Source organism: Oncorhynchus kisutch, linkage group LG26 (assembly GCF_002021735.2).
Source record: "Oncorhynchus kisutch isolate 150728-3 linkage group LG26, Okis_V2, whole genome shotgun sequence".
Classification (NCBI taxonomy): domain Eukaryota; kingdom Metazoa; phylum Chordata; class Actinopteri; order Salmoniformes; family Salmonidae; genus Oncorhynchus; species Oncorhynchus kisutch.
The window spans coordinates 19322080-19346674 of record NC_034199.2 but is presented as its reverse complement, the minus strand read 5'-3'; the positions used below and the strand labels follow the sequence as shown (position 1 = coordinate 19346674).

Genomic DNA, 24595 nt, shown 5'->3' with positions numbered 1-24595 from the left:
CATCCTTTGTTTCACTCCGTCATTTAGGTTAGTATTGTGGACTAACTACAATGTTGATCCATCCTCAGTTTTCTCCTTTCAGAGCCATTAAACTCTGAAACTTTTTTTAAAGTCACCATTGGCCTCATGGTAAAATCTCTGAGTGGTTACCTCCACAACGGCAAATAAGTTAGGAAGATTGCCTGCATCTTTGTAGTGACTGGGTGTATTGAGAAAACATACACAGTGTAGTGAATAACTTCACTATGCTCAAAGGGATATTCCCTGCTTTTTATTTTTACACATCTACCGATAGTTGCCCTTTGTGAAGCATTGGAAAACCTCTGGTTTTTGTGGTTGAATCTGTTTGACATGTACCGCTTGACTGAGAGACCGTATTGTATGTGTGGGGTACAGAGATGAGGAATCGTTCATAAATGTTAAACACTGTTATTACACAGAGTGTGTCCATGCAACTCATTATGTGACTTGTTATGACTTGTTAAGCACATGTTCACTCCTGAACTTATTTAGTCTTGCCATAACAAAGAGGCTGAATAATTATTGAATCAAGACATTTCAGCTTTTAGTTTTTGATGAATATAAAAAAAAAATGTCTAAAAACATCATTCCACTTTGACATTATGGGGTATTGTGTGTAGGCCAGTGGCACAACATGAATACTTTCTCAAGGCAATGTAGCCTTCCTGGTTGTAGGCTAAGTGTGGATGCCTCTGCCCTGCCAGAAGCTTAACCTAAGCATGGTGGATCCCTTCTCAGGCCATTTCCCCTCTTATCAACTCAGCACTTTAGAGGGGATACAGAGGATCCAGTGTAATCATAATGAATGCGTGTGCCTGTCTGCCTGCGGAAGAAATATGGTTCTGGTTTAACGCCTCATATCTTTTACAGTGTCTCTGAGGCCCTCTCCCTAACACACACAAACGCTGTCTTACTATACTTGTGAGGACTTTTTGGCGACCAACAATTGATTCCCATTCAAAATTCTATTTTCTCTAACCCCTAACCCTAACTCTTAACCCTAAACCTAATCACTAACCTTAACCATAATTCTAACCCTAGCCCCTAAACCTAACATGGCATTTTTACAAGTGAGTTCTGGCAAAATTTCCTCACTTCTCAGAATTTTTGTTGGTTTACTATTCTTATGAGGACTTCTGGTACTCACAAGTATAGTAAAACGTGCACACACACACACACACACACACACACACACACACACACACACACACACACACACACACACACACACACACACACACACACACACACACACACACACACACACACACACACACATACACCTACACACACACACACAGTATACTGTTTTTAAGGGTCTTTGTTTTACACATAACACAATTCAAGTGTACACACCGTTTCCCACACATGTTAAAAGGGCAGATGATTGGTTGCAAATGTAATCCATGTTCTTTAATTGAAAGTGAAAATATACACAGAGGTGATTGAGTTCATAGGATGATGATCTGCTGGTACTCCTTGCTATCTCTCTGTCCTTGTGCTGGGTTGGTTAGAGTGTTGGGTTGGTTAGAGTGTTGGGTTGGTTAGAGTGTTGGGTTGGTTAGAGTGTCGGGTTGGTTAGAGTGTCGGGTTGGTTAGAGTGTTGGTTAGAGCGTTGGTTAGAGTGTTGGGTTGGTTAGAGTGTTGGTTAGAGTGTTGGGTTGGTTAGAGTGTTGGGTTGGTTAGAGTGTTGGTTAGAGTGTTGGTTAGAGCGTTGGTTAGAGTGTCGGGTTGGTTAGAGTGTTGGTTAGAGTGTTGGGTTGGTTAGAGTGTTGGGTTGGTTAGAGTGTCGGGTTGGTTAGAGTGTTGGGTTGGTTAGAGTGTTGGGTTGGTTAGAGTGTTGGTTAGAGTGTTGGGTTGGTTAGAGTGTTGGGTTGGTTAGAGTGTTGGTTAGAGCGTTGGTTAGAGTGTCGGGTTGGTTAGAGTGTTGGTTAGAGTGTTGGGTTGGTTAGAGTGTTGGGTTGGTTAGAGTGTCGGGTTGGTTAGAGTGTTGGGTTGGTTAGAGTGTCGGGTTGGTTAGAGTGTCGGGTTGGTTAGAGTGTTGGTTAGAGTGTTGGTTAGAGCGTTGGTTAGAGTGTTGGTTAGAGTGTCGGGTTGGTTAGAGTGTTGGGTTGGTTAGAGTGTTGGGTTGGTTAGAGTGTCGGGTTGGTTAGAGTGTTGGGTTGGTTAGAGTGTTGGTTAGAGTGTTGGGTTGGTTAGAGTGTCAGGTTGGTTAGAGTGCTGGGTTGGTTAGAGTGTCGGGTTGGTTAGAGTGTCGGGTTGGTTAGAGTGTTGGTTAGAGTGTTGGGTTGGTTAGAGTGTTGGGTTGGTTAGAGTGTCGGGTTGGTTAGAGTGTTGGGTTGGTTAGAGTGTCGGGTTGGTTAGAGTGTTGGTTAGAGTGTTGGTTAGAGCGTTGGTTAGAGTGTTGGTTAGAGTGTCGGGTTGGTTAGAGTGTTGGGTTGGTTAGAGTGTTGGGTTGGTTAGAGTGTCGGGTTGGTTAGAGTGTTGGGTTGGTTAGAGTGTTGGTTAGAGTGTTGGGTTGGTTAGAGTGTCAGGTTGGTTAGAGTGCTGGGTTGGTTAGAGTGTCGGGTTGGTTAGAGTGTCGGGTTGGTTAGAGTGTTGGGTTGGTTAGAGTGTTGGGTTGGTTAGAGTTGGTGTTGACACTACCGAACACGTCTTCCAGAAGGACAGAGTAGTTGATGCTCTTCACCTCTGGGTCTCTGGCTTCCCTGCTCCAGTCCACGTTGACCTGTGGACAATCAATAAAGTTGATTCAATTCAACAACAGCAAGACAAAGGGCTGAAGACAAGACAAGACACTGGACTAGGCCCTCATTGGGGATGACAGTTGACTTGCTTGGTTAAATAAAGGTTATGTACAAAATGAAATCACTGGCACACTAGTAACGTCCCTGAATGTGGAGGTAGACAAGGGCTATGCACGCCAAATACATTCACAAAACATTACAGCATTGCCATTAAAATAGTGCAAAGCATGTGCATTATTGTTCAAACAGTGTGTTAGCTCCACAGAGACAAGAGTCCCAGGCAGAAACAGGTAAATCCCAGGCATCAGCAGAAGACAATCAGGAAAATAACAGAGCCTGGATGATGGGCCAATCAACACAAAGCAAGTCCTTAAGCAGAAATAGGCAACTCTTCTGATGTTATCAGAGTGAGAAAAAATGTGAGGACGTGAAGAGGCAAAGTCACGGCAGCCATTGTCACTCCTCTCACGTGGGTCTGTGGAGCAGGTTTAGAAAGGCAGTTTACCCCACCAGAGGATCCCTGACTAGTTTGGGCTTTAGACTGCAAGAGGAAGAGAGGAGGTGGGAACCAGTGAAAGTACACTGCTAGAGAACAAAGAGAGAATGACAGAGACAATACAGACGCACAGGCTCTCACACACACACGCACATACAAGCTCACGGGCATGCACACACACGCGAAGAGACTGATTCACAAACAGTGCTCTCTCTCTCTCAATTCAAGAGGCATTATAGGCATGGGAAAAATATGTTTACATTGCCAAAGCAAGTGAAATGTGAAATAAACAATAAAAAGTGCAGATGGATCTTTTTAGCTGGCTCTGTGCCATACGCTAAATCTCTCTCATGCTAAATGACCCACTGAGTCTCTCACCTTCAGGGCGTCGTCAGGCAGGACAGGGGGAGCAGGGTTCTCTCTCCAGTTGATCCCTGCCAGAAAGGCATGGTAGTCCATCTCCTCAGAGCCTGCATCAAACCTGGACACACCACAGGACTCTGATGAACTGATGTATAAGCACAATTCCACTCCCAGTGCTACTCCTCTTTCTTTCAGATCTAATTTCTTACTTCTTGAGGAGGGCCCTCAACAGGTCCTCAGCCAGTGGCAGCTGGAAGGCCTTACAGATGGTCCTGGCCTCCTTGGTGGAGAGATGACCAGTCCTGGATACACAGACCAGACCGGACGAGCACAGATATTAGGCAAGCACAGATGAGAAATCATCATTGATGAAAGGCTTGAGTGTGTGTGTCTGTGTGTGCACGTGTATGCATATGCATGTGCGTGTGTGTGTGTGTGTGTGAGAGAGGCCACAGTTGTTTTCCCTGTGCTTTTGAGTAGTCTGGAGCCAGTCCTTGACATTATGACATACCGTCTTCATTACAGGGGCATTGGGTAGGGAGGACATTTTAGACAAATCTGAAACTAACCCAGGGTAACTACATGGCCACATAAACAAGCTATGCTGATTGACCCTGTGGCGTGGCTAGCTATCAATTTCCTTTATGCCACATTTCTACTGTGCGTGTGTGTGTTGTGTGTGTGTGTGTGTGTGTGTGTGTGTGTGTATGTGTGTGTGTGTGTGTGTGTGTGTGTGTGTGTGTGTGTGTGTGTGTGTGTGACTGCTACATAATATGCAGGTCTGTGGGGATCATCTGGTTCCAATGCTCCACTCACACACTGCTGGAACTAATTGCTGCTACTCAAGCAGCTAAGGATCTGGGGCCGCTGGCCAACTGATTGATGGCGGGCCGTGACGGTACCTGCCTGTGTGGCTCTGTGTGTGTGGGTATGGGGTATATACACTATATATACAAAAGTTTGTGGACAACCCTTCAAATTAGTGGATTTGGCTATTTCAGCCACATCGATTGCTGACAAGTGTATAAAATCGAGCACACAGCCATGCAATCTCCATTGACAAACATTGGTAGTAGAATGGCCTTACTGAAGCACTCAGTGACTTTCAACGTGGCACTGTCATAGGATGTCACATTTCCAAAAAGTCAGTTCGTCAAATTTCAGCCCTGCTAGAGCTGACCCAGTCAACTGGAAGTGTTGTTATTGTGAGGTAGAAATGTCTAGGAGAAACAACGGCTCAGCTGCGAAGTGGTAGGCCACACAAGCTCACAGAATGGGACCGGCGAGTGATGAAGCGCGTAGCGCGTAAAAATCGTCTTGTCCCTCGGTTGTAACACTCATTACCGAGTTCCAAACTGCCTTTGGAGCGTCGGGAGCTTCATTAAATGGGTTTCCATGGCCGACAGCAGCACACAAGCCTAAGATCACAATGCGCAATGCCAAGCGTTGGCTGAAGTGGTTTAAAACTCGCTGCCATTGGACTCTGGAGCAGTGGAAACGAGTTCTCTGGAGTGATGAATCACGCAGACTGGCAGACCAACGGACGAATCTGGGTTTTGCCGATGCCAGGAAAACACTACCAATCCAATTGCATAATGCCAACTTTTAAGTTTGGTGGAAGAGGAATAATGGTCTGGGGCTGTTTTTCATGGTTCGGGATACGTCCCTTAGTTCCAGTGAAGGGAAATCTTAATGGTACAGCATACAATGACATTCTAGACGATTCTGTGCTTCCAAATTTGTGACAACAGTTTGGGGAAGGCCCTTTCTTGTTTCAGAATGACAATGCCCCCGTGAACAAAGCAAGGTCCATACAGGAATGGCTTGTCGAGATCGGTGTGGAAGAACTGTGTGTGTGTGTGTGTGTGTGTGTGTGTGTGTGTGTGTGTGTGTGTGCACACCCATACATGTACAGTGAGCTCCATAAGTATGGAGACAGTGACACATTTGTTCTATTCCAGCACTTTGGATTTGAAATTATACAATGACTATGAGGTTAAAGTGCAGACTGTCAGCTTTAATTTGAGGGAATTTTCATCTATATCAGGTAAACTTTTTGTACATTCACTTTTAAACTTTATTATTTGGTCCCATATTCCTATCACACAATGATGACATCAAGCTTGTGACTCTACAACTTGTTGGATGCATTTGCTGTTTGTTTTGGCTGTTTTTCTGATTATTTTGTGCCAATAGAAATGAATGGTAAATAATGTATTGTGTCATTTTGGAGTCACTTTTTTTGTAAATAAAAATAGAATATGCTTCTAAACACTTATAGTTAATGTGGATGCTACCCTGATTACGGATAGTCCTGAATGAATCATAAATAATGATGAGTGAGAAAGTCACAGATGCACAAATATCATACCCCCAAAACACGCTAACCTCTCACCATTACAATAACAGGGGAGGTTAGCGTTCTTCTTGTGTGATCTCATGTTGATCATGATAATGTGAAGTTCATGTGATAACATGTGACAACATGTGTCAACATGTAAAGCAACATGTGATAACGTAAAACTACATGTGAGCACGTTAAAACCCAATCTCATGTGAAATAAATGGGACAACATGGGGAGGCAAAATCTCAATGCGATAAAATGGAACTACACATGATAACATGTGAGCATGTTAAAACATGATTTCATGTGAAACATGTGATACCATGAATACGATGCTGTATTTTTACAGCAGCATTTTACAGCTAAATGAATATGATGCTGTAAAATGCTGCAATGTGGACATTGTGGAAATATGGTATATATTTATTGCCAAGAATACACTTCTGCATTTTGCCTAAAGTTGCAGAAAAAATGAAGTAAATATATATAAAAACTTCTAAAGGACAGTATTCTGCTGTATTCTTATTTCAATTACTGTAAAATCTGGTACTGTGACCACAATTGGGACTTAGCCAAAATGGGATTGAAACTCATACCCTCTCGGTTGCTAATAACCTGAAATGTCCTGCTACAGTGCAGCTACACCACCAGATCTGTGAGCATGAAAGAGATATGGGCCACAGACTTATTGGCAAGAATGCATTTCTGCACTTTGCTTAAAGCTGTCCAGAATCAAGTAAATAATTGTCCAATTATCTCCACCAATGTAAAAGTAGCAGTGCTCAACGACACGACATTGTGAAATACACATGAATTCTTTGGGGATTTGAACTTGCAACCTCATGGTTGGGAGTGCAGCAATGTTTCAAACTTTGTAAGAGAACGTGTCAGTAATGAGCTGCACTGCAAATAGTTTATTGTGCATTTTCCAGTATTTCACCTTTATTTAACCAGGTAGGCCAGTTGAGAACAAGTTCTCATTTACAACTGCGACCTGGCAACTTGTTGATGTGAATTTCTCATTTCTTACCTGGAAATTACTATTTAGTAAGTTATTGTAATATTTACAGTAATTTTACCAGTAACTCACAGGACACTTGCTGCCACTAGCAATCCATGCCAGTGATCTACTGTGCATTCACGGACTCTTCTGTTGACAACATGGGCATCACTTTCTGATTGGCAGCATACTGTAGCAGGGGAAGCCTATCAGAAGAGTGCAGGTGTAGCTTATTGGAGGTGTGGCTTTCAGCCAGCTCTTTTTGGTCTCCCATGGAAGGGAATGTCATCCCAGTTAATCTGCTGTGTTGTATTCTGTTAATATGTTCTGTTGAAGTCTGTTCATAAGCAAAGCTGTTAATTATGTAGCCTTGTTAAAGGCTGAAATAAGTGCACACACTACAGAAGAGCCACTCAATATTTAATAGCTAGTCTCCATATTATTGTATTACTTGCATACTTACCATACCACCAGGGCAGTCAGTGTGATGATTAGTTACAGTAAGTTACTGTTCTTTTTACAATTACCCACTTACAACAACTTGACATTGAGGTCAAAATTAAACATGAACTTCCTGTGAACCAGCTGCCATTCAAGTACTCACAGCTCAGCTCTTGATTGGCACAAGCTCTAACAAAAATGTCATAGAAGGTACTCAACCTTAAACACAATGATAAAACCACTTAAACTGGTACATCATTCGGACTGACGGTTGGCACAAATACATCATATTTTAGACCATGCCCTTAAATATGCTAATGAGCCCCCACAAGCACATTGCCCCACCAACGTTTCAAAGTACAGTATAGCCTCGTTCACATGCTAGTTGGAACACTGAAATGATCAATTCGTTAATTGGTTGAATGCCGCACGTGATCAACTACAACCAGTTGGTGATGGTTTCCTAGCTTAATGCTGCATTTGTAACCAAGTGGAAAGTGGGAATTTACCACATATGACTAGGAAAAATACACTTGAACAGCCCTCAAACTGGTAATTGCTGGTGGGAAACTCGCCCGTCATCCTGAGCTCCCCGTTCTCTCACATGCTGACCTCTGACATGACCTACTAAGGAAATTACCTTTATAACAGTATTTTTGCCAGTTAAATGCAACAACAAAACATTATTAATAAAAAGTGATTTATTAATATGGTTTTTGAACACTATAATTTGTTTACAAGCATGATACCTGTACTTTTAGTTTATGGTTTACGCAGCTTGTTGGCCATTAGCCAATCAGTGTTTCTCAACAAGTTGAAAGCATCCAACTGGTATTTACGACTTCACAACTGGTAAAGGACCACCTCCCACATGGTTATGAACGCAGCATTAAAATGTAAAATATTGGGTAGAAAAATGTACCATTATACTAGATTATCTGCACATGTACTCTAAAAGGTACCGACCGATACCATGTGAGTTCCTATTTGTACCTCTGTATCCTTGACCTTTTTGTACACCAGGGAACAACACGGTACCGTAACGTAGTTATAGCTCCGACACTGCCAAAGGACCAGCTATGTAGGTGTCGGCTATTGCCTTTTTATGCTTAAATCTAGGCCTTTTGCTCCCGAGTGGCGCAGTGGTCTAAGGCACTGCATCTCAGTGCAAGAGGCATCACTACAGTCCCTGGTTCGAATCCAGTCTGACTCACATCCGGCCGTGATTGGGAGTCCCATAGCGCACAACTGGCGTAGCGTAATCTGGGGTAGGCCGTCATTGTAAATAAGAATTTGTTCTTACCTGACTTGCCTAGTATTTTTATTTTTAATTATGTCATGTGTCCCTGAACACTGCTATTTCTTTCTTTGGTGTTGTTGGATAATCACACAATTATTGACTTGATCCCGGGAAACTTTTAGCAAAGTGGAGGAATGTATTCTTGCCAATAAATCTGTGGTCGATCGCTGTCATTGTCACAGACCTGGTGACAAAGAAGGGAATTCAGTTTGCTGTCATCTAAGAAGTTGTGAGTTCAAATCCCAAGTGTGGCTGTGTCCCAAGTGTGCTAACCAATGTTGAGGTCAATTCCATTTAAGTTCCAGTCAATTCAATAAGGAAAACAAATTCCTGGTTTTACAGCATTGAACATAATTGGAATTTCTGAGTACAGTTTGTTGTTGTTATTTTACTGACAAAATAGAGTTAGAAATTACATTAAAAGTTGTTTCCCCCAGGCCGGGAGGTCAATGGGGCGACGCACAATTGGCCTAGCGTCGCCCGGGTTAGGGAGGGTTTGGCCGGTAGGGATATCCTTGTTTCATCGCGCACTAGCGACTCCTGTGGCAGGCCGGGCGCAGGGTGTACTGGCCAGGTCGCTAGGCCTACGGTGTTTTCTCTGACACTTTGGTGCGGCTGGCTTCCGGGTTGGACGCGGGCTGTGTTAAGAAGCAGTGCGGCTTAGTTGGGTTGTGTTTCGGAGGACGCATGGCTTTCGACCTTCGTCTCTCCCGAGCCCGTACGGGAGTTGTAGCGATGAGACAAGACAATAACGACTAACAATTGGATACCACGAAATTGGGGAGAAAAAAAAAGTTGTTTCCACTCATTTCACCGTAACCCAGTAGCCGGTAACTTACTATAAAATAATAAGTCCATCTAAAGTATCCTATAAGTTTAAATGTAATTGCAAGTGAGGCATGCCAAGTTGAATTGCAGGACAGGCCAAAAAGTAGCGTACCTCCAAGTGCATTGCGATTGACAGTATTTACAGTGCCTTCGGAAAGTATTCAGACCCATTGACTTTCTCCAAATTTTGTTACGTTACAGCCTTATTATAAAATTGATTAAAATAAAAATATCCTCATCAATCTACACACAATATCCCATAATGACAAAGCGAAAACAGGTTTTTAGATATTTTGCAAATGTATTAAACATAAAAACACAAATACCTTATTTACATAACTATTCAGACCCTTTGCTATGAAACTATAAATTGATCTCGGGTGCATCCTGATTCCATTGATCATCCTTGAGATGTTTCTACAACTTGATTGGAGTCCACCTGTGGTAAATTCAATTGATTGTACCCTGATGTAGACAGCTTGTCTGTCGAAACATTGGTTATTAGGTTATTCAATTATTGCATCTGAGCTCCTAGAGTGTGTGGCTCTCCTTTTCTTTTTCATATTCAATTGATTGGACATGATTTGGAAAGACACACACCTGTCTATATAAGGTCTATATAAGGTCCCACAGTTGACAGTGCATGTCAGAGCAAAAACCAAGCCATGAGGTCGAAGGAATTGTCCATAGAGCTCAGAGACAGGATTGTGTCGAAGTACAGATCTGGGGAAGGGTACCAAAAAATGTCTGCAGCATTGAAGGTTGTCCCATGAACACAGTGGAAGTTCGGAACCACCAAGACTTCCTAGAGCTGGCCTCCTCACCAAACTGAGCAATCGGGGGAGAAGGGCCTTGGTCAGGGAGGTGACCAATAACCTGATGGCCACTCTGACAGAGCTCTAGAGTTCTTCTGTGGAGATGGGAGAACCTTCCTGAAGGACAATCATCTCTGCAGCACTCCACCAATCAGGCCTTTATGGTAGAGTGGCCAGATGGAAGCCACTCCTCAGTAAAAAGCACATGACAGCCTGCTTGGAGTTTGCCAAAAGGCACCTAAAGACTCTCAGAGAGAAAGATGAACGGAGCAAAGTACAGAGAGATCCTTGATGAAAACCTGCTCCTGAGCGCTCAGGACCTCAGACAGAGCGAAGGGTCACCTTCCAAGAGGACAACGACCCTAAGCACACAGCCAAGACAATGCAGGAATGGCTTCGGGAAACAAGTCTCCGAATGTCCTTGAGTGGCCCAGCCAGAGCCAGGACTTGAACATCTCTGGAAAGACCTGAAAATAGCTGTGCAGCAACGCTCCCCATCTAACCTGATAGAGCTTGAGAGGATCTACAGAGAAAAATGGAAGAAACTCCCCAAATACAGGTGTGCCAAACTTGTAGCGTCATACCTAAGAAGACTCAAAGGCTGTAATCGCTGCCAAAGGCTGTAATCGCTGCCAAAGTAAAAGGTCTGATTACCTTGTGATACTTCAGTTGTTTATTTAGAATAAATTAGCATGTTTTTGTTTTTGCTTTGACATTTGGGGTGATGTGTGTAGATTGATGAGGATATATATTTTTTTTGTATCCATTTTTTTTAAAGGCTGTAACCTAACAAAATGTGGAAAAAGTCAAGGGGTCTGAATACTTTCCGAAGGCACTGTCTATAGCAAAACACTAATACAGTATCATATTACTGTATAAATGTACAACACAATGACAAATATTTCCCACAAAACGAACAGCAATTGCTAACAGTGTAATTTCATGTTACATGATTTCACATGTGGAAAATCCCATGATTTCACACGTTGAATGTGAAATTTCACATGTGATATCATGTGAAAACATGTGTTTTTGGAACATTTCACATGTGAAAATGTTTTTGGGGAACAATTGACATGTAACATTTCACATTTGAAAACTTGTTTTTGGAAATCTTATCGTGATATTACATGTGAAATCATGTGAAAACTTGGTTTTGGAACACTTCAAATGTGACATTTCACATGTGAAATAATGTGAAAATGTGTTTTTGGAACACTTCCATCAATCAAATGTATTTATGAAGCCCTTTTTACATCAGCCGATATCTCAAAGTGCTGTACAGAAACCCAGCCTAAAACCCCAAACAGCAAGAAATGCAGGTGTAGAAGCACGGTGGCTAGAAAAAACTCCCTAGAAAGGCCAGAACCTAGGAAGAAACCTAGAGAGGAACCAGGCTATGTGGGGTGGCCAGTCCTCTTCTGGCTGTGCCGGGTGGAGATTATAACAAAACATAGCCAAGATGTTCAAACGTTCATAGATGACCAGCAGGGTCAGATAATAATAATCACAGTGATATTTCACATGAGTAAAAGCGTTTTTGGAGCGCTTCACATTTAATGCCCCCGTGCACAAAGCGAGGTCCATACAAAAATGGTTTGTTGAGATCGCTGTGGAAGAACTTGACTGACCTGCACAGAGCACTGACCTCAACCCCATCAAACACCTTTGGGATGAATTGGAATGCTGTCTGCGAGCCAGGCCTAATCGCCCAACATCAGTGCCCGACTTCACTAATGCTCGTGGCTGAATGGAAGCCCCTGCAGCAATGTTCCAACATCTAGTGGAAAGCCTTCCCAGAAGACTGAAGGTTGATATAGAAGCAAAGGGGGACCAACTCCATATTAATGGATTTTGTAAAGAGATGTTCGACGAGCAGGTGTTCACATACTTTTGGTCAGGTAGTGTAATTTGCATCTGTTGAAGTCTATCATAAGTGTGCGAGTTTGAGCATGAGCAGATCTAGGTGGTAGGCCTATGGAATAATTATTTCTGAATCAGCACTAATTAGATTGAGCAATAAAAGCCCTAATCGTGGTCTTCTTAAATTAAAGTTGTTTTTGACAGTATGGAGCACAACACGAGCGAGTTTAGAAGGGAGGAACTCTCTTAAACTTTTATTCCATATGGCTGGGAACCGCACTGCAGCAAGAATGCATTTTTCGCTGGCTGTCCCCTGGTCACAAAAACAATGATTAATAGGCCACTTAAATGTCTTGAATTCAACCATTATTGGGTTCAAATACACGTTTAGATTTATGAACATCCATCCACAACAACCACAATCCGTAAGGTGCAAATAGCTAAATGAGAGAGCAGCATGGTGATTCACATCAATGCACTATCTAGATATCAATAACAAGTGATATCCGTATCGCCGTAGACTACAACACTGATGTCATCCTTACCTCCGAGCGTTTATTCAAGTTGGATAATCTTTGAATGCTGACAGCAGTCGCACCATTGGAAGGCATAGCTTTGACTGTAGCCTACAAATGCCTATTCCTGCTCCTGGTGGTTCTTCATAGTGGTCTCTGATTTGTGTTCAGACTTGCTCAGGCAGAACCAACTTAAAATTGCAAATTTTTTCTATGCTGATTCGAATGCACTTGAGAAAACAGAAAGGTGTCAGAAAACACTCACGCAAACATCCTTTCTGATTTTAAAAGTAATCCTAGAAGTAATCATCTAGTTTTTCTAAATTATGTGTAAACATGTATCTGTAAACATGTGATCCGTTACTCCCCAATCGTGTACATGTGTGTGTACCTGTGTGTCCACGTCCCTGTATGTCTGTGCCTGAGTGTGTGTATGACTCCCTACCTGTGTCGGTCCTCGTGTGTGAAGGCTCTGGTCATGTCGGAGAAGCTCTCAAAGTGTTTCTTGCGTAGGTGGTCCTGAGCCACAGCCAGCATGAGACCCACCTCTGCCTCGGGCTGCTGGCGCTCACAGAAACAACGACCGAGCATCATCACCTCGTGCTCGGACAGACCACACTCCAGACCCACCAGCAGGCCCCTGGCAAACACACACACAAACATTTGCTTCAAGGGTCTGCTTATAAACTGCTTATGAACACCATAGTTTGATGACTACTAAATCTTGGTACTGGGGCTCTAGTTCCTGGCCTCAATCTCATTTGGATCTGGATTTGTTTTGGATTTGAAGATCTGAATCAGAAAACACCCAAACATACTGTAAATGGCTGTCTAGAGAGAGAAGAAAGAGGAGTGTACTACCTGAAGGGTTCGTAGGGGATCAGTCCAGTGTTTCCAGGGTCACTGAGGGTGAGGAACTGTTTAATCTCATTCTGTTTGTCCTCAGGGATGGAGCGGATCTTACTGATAATGGAGCCCATGTTAGCCCTTGGGAACTGGATAGAGAGGAGAGGACGAGATGAGGAGAGGAGAGAGAAAAAGAGAAGAAACAAGAAAAGAAGAGGAGAAAGTGCATCCCACCTCCTCAGCGTGTTGCTCCATGTAGTTGAAGGCGTACTCATCAGCGTCGATCAGCTGGAAGCCCTGGTTGTTGAGGTTGATCCTGGCTCCTACATACAGGTCCTGGGCACTGAAATACTGGGACATCTCACTCTTAAACAGCTCCTGACCAGGCTTCTTCACTCTGCCACGCTCAAGGAACTTACCCGCCAACACACCTGGAGCGTGGGGGGGGGGGGGGGGGGGGGGGGGGCAAAGAGGGGGATGTTTATGTGTGGAATATGTGGAAGAAGTCATCTCAACCTGTCAAAGTACTGCAGAAGAGAGGAGGAGGAGAGAAACTAAATAAAGTAATATGTCTACTTGTCTCTTATGGGTATTCTAGAAGTGTCGACTAATAGCCTGGTCCTAGCTAGCCAAACGGTCCCTACCGGTGTTCCTCTGAGGCGGTTCGTACACACAGATGGTGTCGTCACTGAGGTAGAAGGAGATTATGAAGAGTCTATCTCTGTCGATGGGATTTTCAGTCACCATCTTGCCCATAAACCTCAGCACATTGCTCTCAAGGCCCTGTCTGGTAGGGGGAAACACACACACGCACGCACGCATGCAGACAAGCAGGCAGGCACTCTCTCACACACACACACACACACACACACACACACACACACACACACACACACACACACACACACACACACACACACACACACACACACACACACAGCGGGAGGAGTTAACATATATCTAAACACTTACAGTAGATACAGCATCTAAGAAGCATACATATTACTGTCAAGTGTCTACAATGTAATTCTCCCATTTAGGCTGTAAGGCAGTGAAGTGAAGCTGAAATGTGTAAATTTGGTTTTGTAATCTGTCAATTTGACTGAAGTTACAGGGAAAAAGCTTACCTCTCACCATTACCAATAACAGGGGAGGTTAGCATTTTTTGGTGTGGTATGATCTTTCTCACTCATCATTATTCACAACTGTCCATCATCATGGCAGCATCCACATTAATGTAGAAGTGTTCAGAAGCATCCTCTATTCTTATTTGCAAAAGGTTTGTAGTCACAAGCTTGATGTAATCATTGTGTGCTAGGAATATGGGAGCAAATACTAAACTTTGGACAATATTAATACACTATTAGTGAATTTGTCAAAATACTGACTTCTTCAAATGGGGGGACTAGACACATAAAGTGCATTCCTTTCTAAATGGTAAAACAGATATGTACTGTCACCTCATAAAACATTTGATATCAAATCCAAAATGCTGGAGTATAGAGCCTAATTTATACATTTTAGCATTATTGTCCAAATAAAATACAGAGGGGAGTGAATCAAGTTATTTTTTTTAAAGAGTAAAACTTATGAGAGGTAAGTTACAAACGACAATGTCTTACAGCGTTTTGACTTGAACTGTAGTGACCTATCCTAAGTAGTATCTCCTGAGTGGTGCTTTCTTGACTCTCACCTGTCTTTCTCCATGAGCTTGCGGAAGTCTTTCTGTGGGGGTTTGGGCAGCAGGCCCTGGCAGGAGCACAGAGAGTCCTCTTCAGAGCCAAAGCCATTGTAGGGAGGTACAGGCCTGGGGGGCTTAGGGGCCAGAGGTGCCTTGTACTGTACTGGGCTGAAGTCCTCTGAGAGAGAGGACAAAGAAATGGATAAAGAGATATATATACACTATATATACAAGGCCAGCATCCCGGAGTCGCCTCTTCACTGTTGACGTTGAAACGTGTTTTGCGGGTACTATTTAATGAAGCTGCCAGTTGAGGACTTGTGAGGCGTCTGTTTCTCAAACTAGACACTCTAATGTACTTGTCCTCTTGCTCAGTTGTGCACCGGGGCCACCCACTTCTCTTTCTATTCTGGTTAGAGAAAGTTTGCGCTGTTCTGTGAAGGGTTTCATTGCAATTTCTCACATGGAATAGCCTTAATTTCTCAGAACAAGAATAGACTGACGAGTTTCAGAAGAAAGTTATTTGTTTCTGGTCATTTTGAGCCTGTAATCGAACCAACAAATTCTGATGCTCCAGATACTCAACTAGTCTAAAGAAGGCTAGTTTTATTGCTTCTTTAAAATCAGCACAACAGTTTTCAAGCTGTGCTAACATAATTGCAAAAGGGTTTTCTAACGCTCAATTAGCCTTTTCAAATGATAAACTTGGATTGGATAACACAACGTGCCATTGGAACACAGGAGTGATGGTTGCTGATAATGGGCCTCTGTATGGCTATGTAGATATTCCATAAAGAAACTGCCGTTTCCAGCTACAATAGTCATTTACAACATTAATGTCTACACTGTATTTTCTGATCAATTTGATGTTATTCTAACGGACAAAAAAAAAAAACAAGAACATTTCTAAGTGACCCCAAACTTTTGAACGGTAGTGTATGTATATACAGTACCAGTCAAAAGTTTGGACACACCTACTCATTCAAGGGTTTTTCTTTATTTGTACTATTTTCTAGATTGTAGAATGATAGTGAAAACATCAAAATTATGAAATAACACATATGGAATCATGTAGTAAACAAAAAAGTGTTAAACAAATGAAAATACAGTGCCTTGCGAAAGTATTCGGCCCCCTTGAACTTTGCGACCTTTTGCCACATTTCAGTCATTTCAAACATAAAGATATAAAACTGTATTTTTTTGTGAAGAATCAACAACAAGTGGGACACAATTATGAAGTGGAACGACATTTATTGGATATTTAAAACTTTTTTAACAAATCAAAAACTGAAAAATTGGGCGTGCAAAATTATTCAGCCCCTTTACTTTCAGTGCAGCAAGTTCAGTGAGGATCTCTGAATGATCCAATGTTGACCTAAATGACTAATGATGATAAATACAATCCACCTGTGTGTAATCAAGTCTCCGTATAAATGCACCTGCACTGTGATAGTCTCAGAGGTCCGTTAAAAGCGCAGAGAGCATCATGAAGAACAAGGAACACACCAGGCAGGTCCGAGATACTGTTGTGAAGAAGTTTAAAGCCGGATTTGGATACAAAAAGATTTCCCAAGCTTTAAACATCCCAAGGAGCACTGTGCAAGCGATAATATTGAAATGGAAGGAGTATCAGACCACTGCAAATCTACCAAGACCTGGCCGTCCCTCTAAACTTTCAGCTCATACAAGGCGAAGACTGATCAGAGATGCAGCCAAGAGGCCCATGATCACTCTGGAGGAACTGCAGAGATCTACAGCTGAGGTGGGAGACTCTGTCCATAGGACAACAATCAGTCGTATATTGCACAAATCTGGCCTTTATGGAAGAGTGGCAAGAAGAAAGCCATTTCTTAAAGATATCCATAAAAAGTGTTGTTTAAAGTTTGCCACAAGCCACCTGGGAGACACACCAAACATGTGGAAGAAGGTGCTCTGGTCAGATGAAACCAAATTTAAACTTTTTGGCAACAATGCAAAATGTTATGTTTGGGGTAAAAGCAACACAGCTCATCACCCTGAACACACCATCCCCACTGTCAAACATGGTAGTGGCAGCATCATGGTTTGGGCCTGCTTTTCTTCAGCAGGGACAGGGAAGATGGTTAAAATTGATGGGAAGATGGATGGAGCCAAATACAGGACCATTCTGGAAGAAAACCTGATGGAGTCTGCAAAAGACCTGAGACTGGGATGGAGATTTGTCTTCCAACAAGACAATGATCCAAAACATAAAGCAAAATCTACAATGGAATGGTTCAAAAATAAACATATCCAGGTGTTAGAATGGCCAAGTCAAAGTCCAGACCTGAATCCAATCGAGAATCTGTGGAAAGAACTGAAAACTGCTGTTCACAAATGCTCTCCATCCAACCTCACTGAGCTCGAGCTGTTTTGCAAGGAGGAATGGGAAAACATTTCAGTCTCTCGATGTGCAAAACTGATAGACACATACCCCAAGCGACTTACAGCTGTAATCGCAGCAAAAGGTGGCGCTACAAAGTAATTAACTTAAGGGGGCTGAATAATTTTGCACACCCAATTTTTCTGTTTTTGATTTGTTAAAAAAGTTTGAAATATCCAATAAATGTCGTTCCACTTCATGATTGTGTCCCACTAGTTGTTGATTCTTCACAAAAAAATACAGTTTTATATCATTATGTTTGAAGCCTGAAATGTGGCAAAAGGTTGCAAAGTTCAAGGGGGCCGAATACTTTCGCAAGGCACTGTATATATAGACAAGGAGAGACAGGGGGGGGGGGGGGGGGGGGGCAGATAAATAGATCAATAGAGAGAGACAACAACAGTTGAAGGAAGAGAAGAGCAAGAAGGAGAAAGAGTAGAGATGGAAAGAGAAGGCAACAGGGGTAACAGTAACCTATATAACCTTTGACCCCCTGAGGTCCCCAACAGGCCTCTCCATCATTGATCGGCTGTGACTAATACAGAGAACCCCTCCATAGCCAGCCTAACCTAACCTAGCCTAAAAACACATGGGGGGGGGGGGTGGGGGGCAGGGTGGGGTGGACTGGCAGTCTAACGCCCACAGACAAGAGTTTGGTTACTGCAGACTGGTTGAAACCCCCCCCAAACCCTCCCATCTACAGATAGCGGACACCATTTTGATGGTACAAAGCGTCAGATATGTGGCCGAAAACACAAGTGCATGAATCATGCTGATATCAGCTTCATTTGAAAGCTTCTCGCTCAAGGAGGCCAAATGGCTGGTGGCGGTGGGGCGATCACTGGTATCTAGTGTTGGTCAGGACCAGGGAGACAGTTAGGCCTGGGGCTGTTATCCTCACTTTGAGCACCTGGAAAATGTTATACATCTGAAATCTATAATTCCAAAACTTTGTTAACTATAAGGTCAGTGCTGCAAACGCCACTCTGTCACCCAAGTCCACCATTGTTGATCCAGACCTGGTTACTGTAAAGCACTTTGAGACAAATGTTGTAAATGTTGTGTTTCATACAAGTATATAAACACAATTTGATTGATTGTCAGGGATTATTGTAGGGCTCACATGGTTTTGATACAATGGAGAGAATTGCATAAAAAAATGTAATAATAATAATAATAATAAAATGATTATAACGATGTTATTTTAATCTCCAACAGGTCACAAATGGAGCCTTCACTAAATCTGAATGACACAATCTGAATTAGGGATATGGAGAGCATTTAAGGGTAAATGTACAACATTTTCAGATTATGGGAAATACTTGACAGTGGCACTGAAAACAGCTAAATAACATTGACATTGCAAAACAGGGGTACTTGAGTTTGAATGGTCAAGGTAGCGAAACTTACAGTTTATTATAGTTATACTGACACCCTGTGGTTATACACCAGAACCGCAGGTGATGGACTTGGGTGTGGGATATGGCATCGTGTGTGTGTGTGTGTCTCACCAATGCCGTATTTGGAGCGGTAGAACTCTTTGGTGAAGTTGTCACAGTCACAGATGACCACCCTGCGTCCCCACACGTTGACCATGCCCCCCAGAGTCAGGTCACTGTCCTTATAGAACTGCTCATGGACAGCACCTGTCTGAGAGAGAGAGAGAGAGAGAGAGAGAGAGAGAGAGAGAGAGAGAGAGAGAGAGAGAGAGAGAGAGAGAGAGAGAGAGAGAGAAAGAGAGAGAGAGAGAGAGAGAAAGAGAGAGAGAGAGAGAGAGAGAGAGAAAGAGAGAGAGAGAGAGAGAGAGAGAGAGAGAGAGAGAGAGAGAAAGAGAGAGAGAGAGAGAGGGAGAGAGAGAGAGAGAGAGAGAGAGAGAGAGAGAGAGAGAGAGAGAGAGAGAGAGAGAGGAGAGAGAGAGAGAGAGAGAGAGAGAGAGAGAGAGAGGGAGAGAGAGAGAGAGAGAGAGAGAGAGAGAGAGAGAGAGAGAGAGAGAGAGAGAGAGAGAGAGAGAGAGAGAGAGAGAGAGAGAGAGAGAGAGAGAGAGAGAGAGTAAGCTCCCATGTTGCAGTAAAATATGCTGGATCAAACTGATCCTGTACACTCAAAGAAACAGAGATAAAACTTTTGGAAACAAACAGCTGTTTCTACAACATCCCTTACAGTCACATAAACCCTAGGCTTATTTTCCGTATAGCATTCAATATCAACAGCACCTACTTTGAGGCTGTCCAGGATGTAGCGTCCTCCCTGGCCCATTGGACCAAAGACGTTGAGCACCGTACGGTCTGTGATATCTCCGGGCTGACGCTTGGGGTTGGGAGAATGCTGCAGGAGAGAACAGAGGAGAAAACACACCAATGGAGAAGAGTCAGAAACACACACGCACACACACACTTACACGGTATAGAAACACGCATGCCAAGCTAAAACACACATACACACGCACTACAGCAAACCACACAACACCAAACACTACACCAACCACACCACACTACACCAAACCACACCACACTACACCAACCACACAACACCAAACACTACACCAACCTCACCTCACCACACTACACCAACCACACCACACTACACCAAACAACACCAAACACTACACCAACCTCACCACACTACACCAAACCACACAACACCGAACACTACACCAACCACACTACACCAAACCACACCACACTACACCAAACCACACTACACCAACCACACCACACTACACCAAACCACACAACACCAAACACTACATCAACCACACATGCACTACACCAAACCACACAACACCGAACACTACACCAACCACACTACACCAACCACACCACACTACACCAAACCACTCTACACCAAACCAAACCACACTACACCAAATCACCACCATAACCACAGCACACAGATTGGCTGGTACTTGCCTCCTGGTTCTTGGTCATGGAAGCAACATAACATGGAGAAAGAGAAAGAACATAGACTGACCAAATCATCATCATTTGTCTTGAGGGACAGATTTAATTTGTATCTGGGGAGAATCGTTATGTCCAACTGGCTAGGAGGTTCAGATGCAACCTTTCAGGATGACATTTATAGAAAGGCAAACAGCATGACAATCACTGGAAAACAACTGGAAAGGAACGATGAGTTAGTGTCTGAACAGTGACTAGAGAAGAGATGAGGAAAGATGCTTCAGGGAGGCTAGATGTTACTGCAGACATGTCAGAGTGGACGAGAGCTCTGTGAGGGGCGGAGGCCAAAGCCATTCAAGCAGAAGAGGAAGAGAGGCACCTTGCCTCTTATGACTATACTTCAACCAAAACATATCACTCCCCTGATACAAATGCTTCAAAGCAGCGAAACAATGGTAGTTTAGATTTCCTATCTTCTGCCCTTCCTTTAATTTCCCCTTGAACGTTAAGGCAAAATGTAGATTTCTGCCTAAATAGACATACCCAAAAGTAATTATTTTTAATGGGATGGCCATAAACACTAACTTGTAATGCTGCAGAGTTTTAGAAAGGTTTGTAACTAACCTTTATGGTATAAATAGTTTCAAATGAATCACTTTTGAGGACACAAGCTCAAGTACATAACACTAATATTATAAAAATATAGAAAATCATATGAATATAAGGCTTGAAATTACTGACACGTTTTCTAAAAAGAGTAACAATCAAATTATAAACAACTTAATATAATATTTCACCTTTATTATAACTGTAAAATAAATATTAGAATATTAAGTGACTACAAATTTGGCCCCGTTTCATATAACTGACAACAGAGCATTTTCTGCCAAGCATCCTCTGAGCGACACAGAGACAACATTCAAATATTTGAAGACTCGTTACAACTTCAGCTTTTCGCACAATGTGATTTCGTACCTCTGTGACCAAAACAAAGTGGTCGTGTTTCAATTCTACAAAATAATTTAGCCTTTTTTCATGTTGAGAGCTCTAAATCCGTCTGAGAATATCACAGCAAGATAAAAAAAACTCAGCTGCTGGATTCGCTAGACTGTCCCCTCTCCTATGCAGTCTCCCAGGCTGAGTTCCATTGCTCAGAGGCAGAGCAAATCAATCATTTGTCTGGATAGGCCAGAAAATGTGACACGCCAGTCCCTATGCCAATGAGGGGTGTGAAACTTGACACTGAAAGTCAACTCTGCTGACAGTGTGGTAGTGGAAAGTGTCTGTAAGCTTTCTGCTCCAATAAGGCAGTGGTTCCCAAACTGTGGGGAGCACGATTTTTTTTTTTTATTACTTAAAAAAATGTTTTTTTTTTAAACTCAATCGGGCATTCAACTTACTCTTGAAAGTTGTAATAGTAGAATGCTAAAGGTGCAATTTCGAAATTCGGTAGTGCATCAGCAGTTTTCCTCTTGTCATTGCAGACGTTAGAGAGCTATTTATACAGTAAGTTGTCAGGAATGTTCAGATCAACTAGCCCATGTCAAGTAAAACATTTTTTGCTAGGTTTTGTAGCCCATTGATTTTGTTATAATGTCTGAGTCACTCAGATATCACATGAACACACATAGGATATGACAAAATGTGTAGAAAGCAGGAACTTTGCTTTACAATGGCAACAACAAAAAACACCTCGTGCTGGATGCACCCCAATTATGGAAAAGGCGACCCGAGTGAAAAAGTTTGGGAACCATTGCTTTGTACACACATTTCCCATCTAACCTTGGGCAGCTTGCTACGGTGCAGAAACTTGGGGGTGGCATCCCGGCCTGAGTTGGGGTAGATGACCTCCCTGATCTCTATGGTGTCATCGGCCAAGAAGTAGTGCAGGGTAAGCTCGCGCGGGTCCCCAAACATGTTCTCTGAGTCGTCCCAGTGGCAGAAGAACCGCAGCACATTGCGGTCGTGGTCCAGGAACTGCTTGAGCGTGTCCAGCCTCTCGTATGGACGAAGCGGCTTCATACTCTTCTCCATCTGTGGATACACAGACAGATTATTGATAATACTGTATATTTTATCAATACATAAAGTCTACAGTATACAGCTTGGTAGCTACAGATAGTGTCTGTATGTATAGACGTCATGTAATTATGATAATATCCGATAAATAGATGTCAGTCATTGTTTTCTGACAGGTGGCATCTGTGTAGCGAGCTGTAGTTTCTGAGTAGTTTCTGCTCAGTGTGACATGTTTCTCAGGCTGGCACCTTGGCATTAGATCAATAGCAAAGCACTATGTTCAACACAGAAGATGGTACCACTAAATCCATAATGTCACCTTCTCTGTTATCCTTCTTTTCCTCCCTCTCACCCTCCCTTATTCCCCCTCCTCTCTAATCCCACCTCTTGTCGTAGGTTGCTGTAGGGGTCCAGGGGAATGGAGGTGGGGGGGTTGAGCCGTACCCCCATCTTCCTGAGGAAGTTTCTGGTGAAGGGGTCACAGTCGGTGACCATGAAAGTGCGTGAGTACAGCACCATCTGCTGGTTGATGTTGAAGTCGTGCACCGTGTAGAAGCACTCATCATCTGGAGGGGGCAGTGGGATGCGGTGCCGACGAATCAGCGTTCCTGAAAATAGGAAAAAACTATTACATTTTTTATTTATTTTTTAGATCTTGTCATAGTTAAACCTCTTTAACATAGAGGGCTTTTCCTGTAATCATCCGTCTTTTTGCAGGTACTGGTTTCTGTTTGAATAGGGGGTAGAAATTCAGGTAGATCTCAATCGGCAATTTACCTGCTCAAGACCTAGGTTAAAATACCTCACCTTGTGGTATTCCGCTGTTCTTTAATTCAGGCTCTACCACCTGGATGGTGTCGTCTTCCAGGTAGAAATAGATCTTACACTTCCTGACGCGGTATTTCTCCTCTCGCTTCTGAGGCACAGCCTCCTGGAAGAAAGCATTGAAGCTCAGCACCTGAGGGAGAGGGAGGGATGGTGAGAACGGAGCAGTCTGTCCAACTCAGTCTGTCTGTCTGTCTGTCTGTCAGTCTGTGTCTGTAATCTACTGCACCTTTCAAAGATTATTTGGAAAGCACAACAAACATTCAATGACAGACCTGCTTGTCAAAGGCCACCCATGATGGAGTGTCACTGCCCTCTCCATTGGGGAAGACAGAATAGTTTGGTTGAGACTTCTGGCCCAACAGCAACTCCCCTCCAATTCCTGGCTTCCCTGAGCCCACCATCATACGGACCCCGTTGGAATAGTCAAAATGCTGGGACTTGTGGAATTTGTCTTTCCCCAACTGGATGAAAGGATGTCACAAGTCAGTCAAGTAAAGACTAGAGCCATATTCAGAGAAAATATTATGGTTTGTGACTTTATTTATTTTTTATTTAACCTTTAAGTTTAGAGGATAATGTCAGAAAAGCAGAAATTCATCATGTGTTTTCTTAAGGTTCTTGCAGCAAACAGGAATGCATTTTAATGCAATGAACTTGCACAATCTATGGACGATGCTGCTAGGGAGCATGCTAGCATAGCTATGCGTTGTTCTATTCGTCTCAATTCGCAAAATAGGCTAACTGGGGTCAATAATCCAAATCATCTCAAATGTATCCACTAATTTAACAGGAAACATTGCACAAAACTTACGTTTTTGTTGAGAGAATTTCCAGGCAGCATCGGCAGTGCCATAGCGGCATAAATTGGGATATAAATATACTTTTCCCTCCGTCCAACTCGTGAGAAGTTCTTTCGTCCTTCCCGTTTGAGGTTGCCATGGAGCGTGCTGTTATCTTGCGTTGCCCGGCAACAGTGCAGCGTCAGAATCCAGGGTTGCAACATTCTAAGAAAATTGTAATATTGCAGAAACATTTTGCTACATTGTAACATTTTATGTATAATACACAAGCTAGACATAATAATGATGACTAACTTGAAAGATGAAATCTGGCTGATTAAGGTCATTTTACTCAAATAGTAGGACAGGCAATTAACTGCACCCTAAATTCATAGCTGTAGAAAGGACAC

The 24595-nt window shown here is 42.9% G+C and overlaps 1 protein-coding gene across 1 annotated transcript; it reads right to left on the bottom strand.

The window, feature by feature from the left end:
- Positions 1-1419: 1419 nt before the first annotated feature.
- Positions 1420-24338, bottom strand: efhc2 (EF-hand domain (C-terminal) containing 2). Its single transcript, XM_031806135.1, has 15 exons — positions 24218-24338; positions 23679-23867; positions 23386-23536; positions 22963-23186; positions 22342-22593; positions 19880-19987; positions 19174-19312; positions 15274-15439; positions 14225-14367; positions 13815-14011; positions 13596-13729; positions 13180-13374; positions 3837-3929; positions 3643-3745; positions 1420-2749 (listed from the first exon to the last, which is right to left on the bottom strand). The coding sequence occupies exons 1-15, from the start codon at positions 24257-24259 to the stop codon at positions 2612-2614; spliced, it is 2274 nt and encodes a 757-aa protein (XP_031661995.1). The 5' UTR covers positions 24260-24338; the 3' UTR covers positions 1420-2611.
- Positions 24339-24595: the final 257 nt, after the last annotated feature.

Excerpts from the sequence above, each read along its gene's own strand:
- efhc2 (XM_031806135.1), bottom strand. The coding sequence starts at position 24,259 with ATGGCACTGCCGATGCTGCCTGGAAATTCTCTCAACAAAAAC. Across the intron at positions 23,187-23,385 it reads GAACAGCGGAATACCACAAG|GAACGCTGATTCGTCGGCAC; the intron begins GTGAGGTATTTT and ends TCCTATTTTCAG. Across the intron at positions 3,746-3,836 it reads TTGAGGGCCCTCCTCAAGAA|GTTTGATGCAGGCTCTGAGG; the intron begins GTAAGAAATTAG and ends TGGTGTGTCCAG.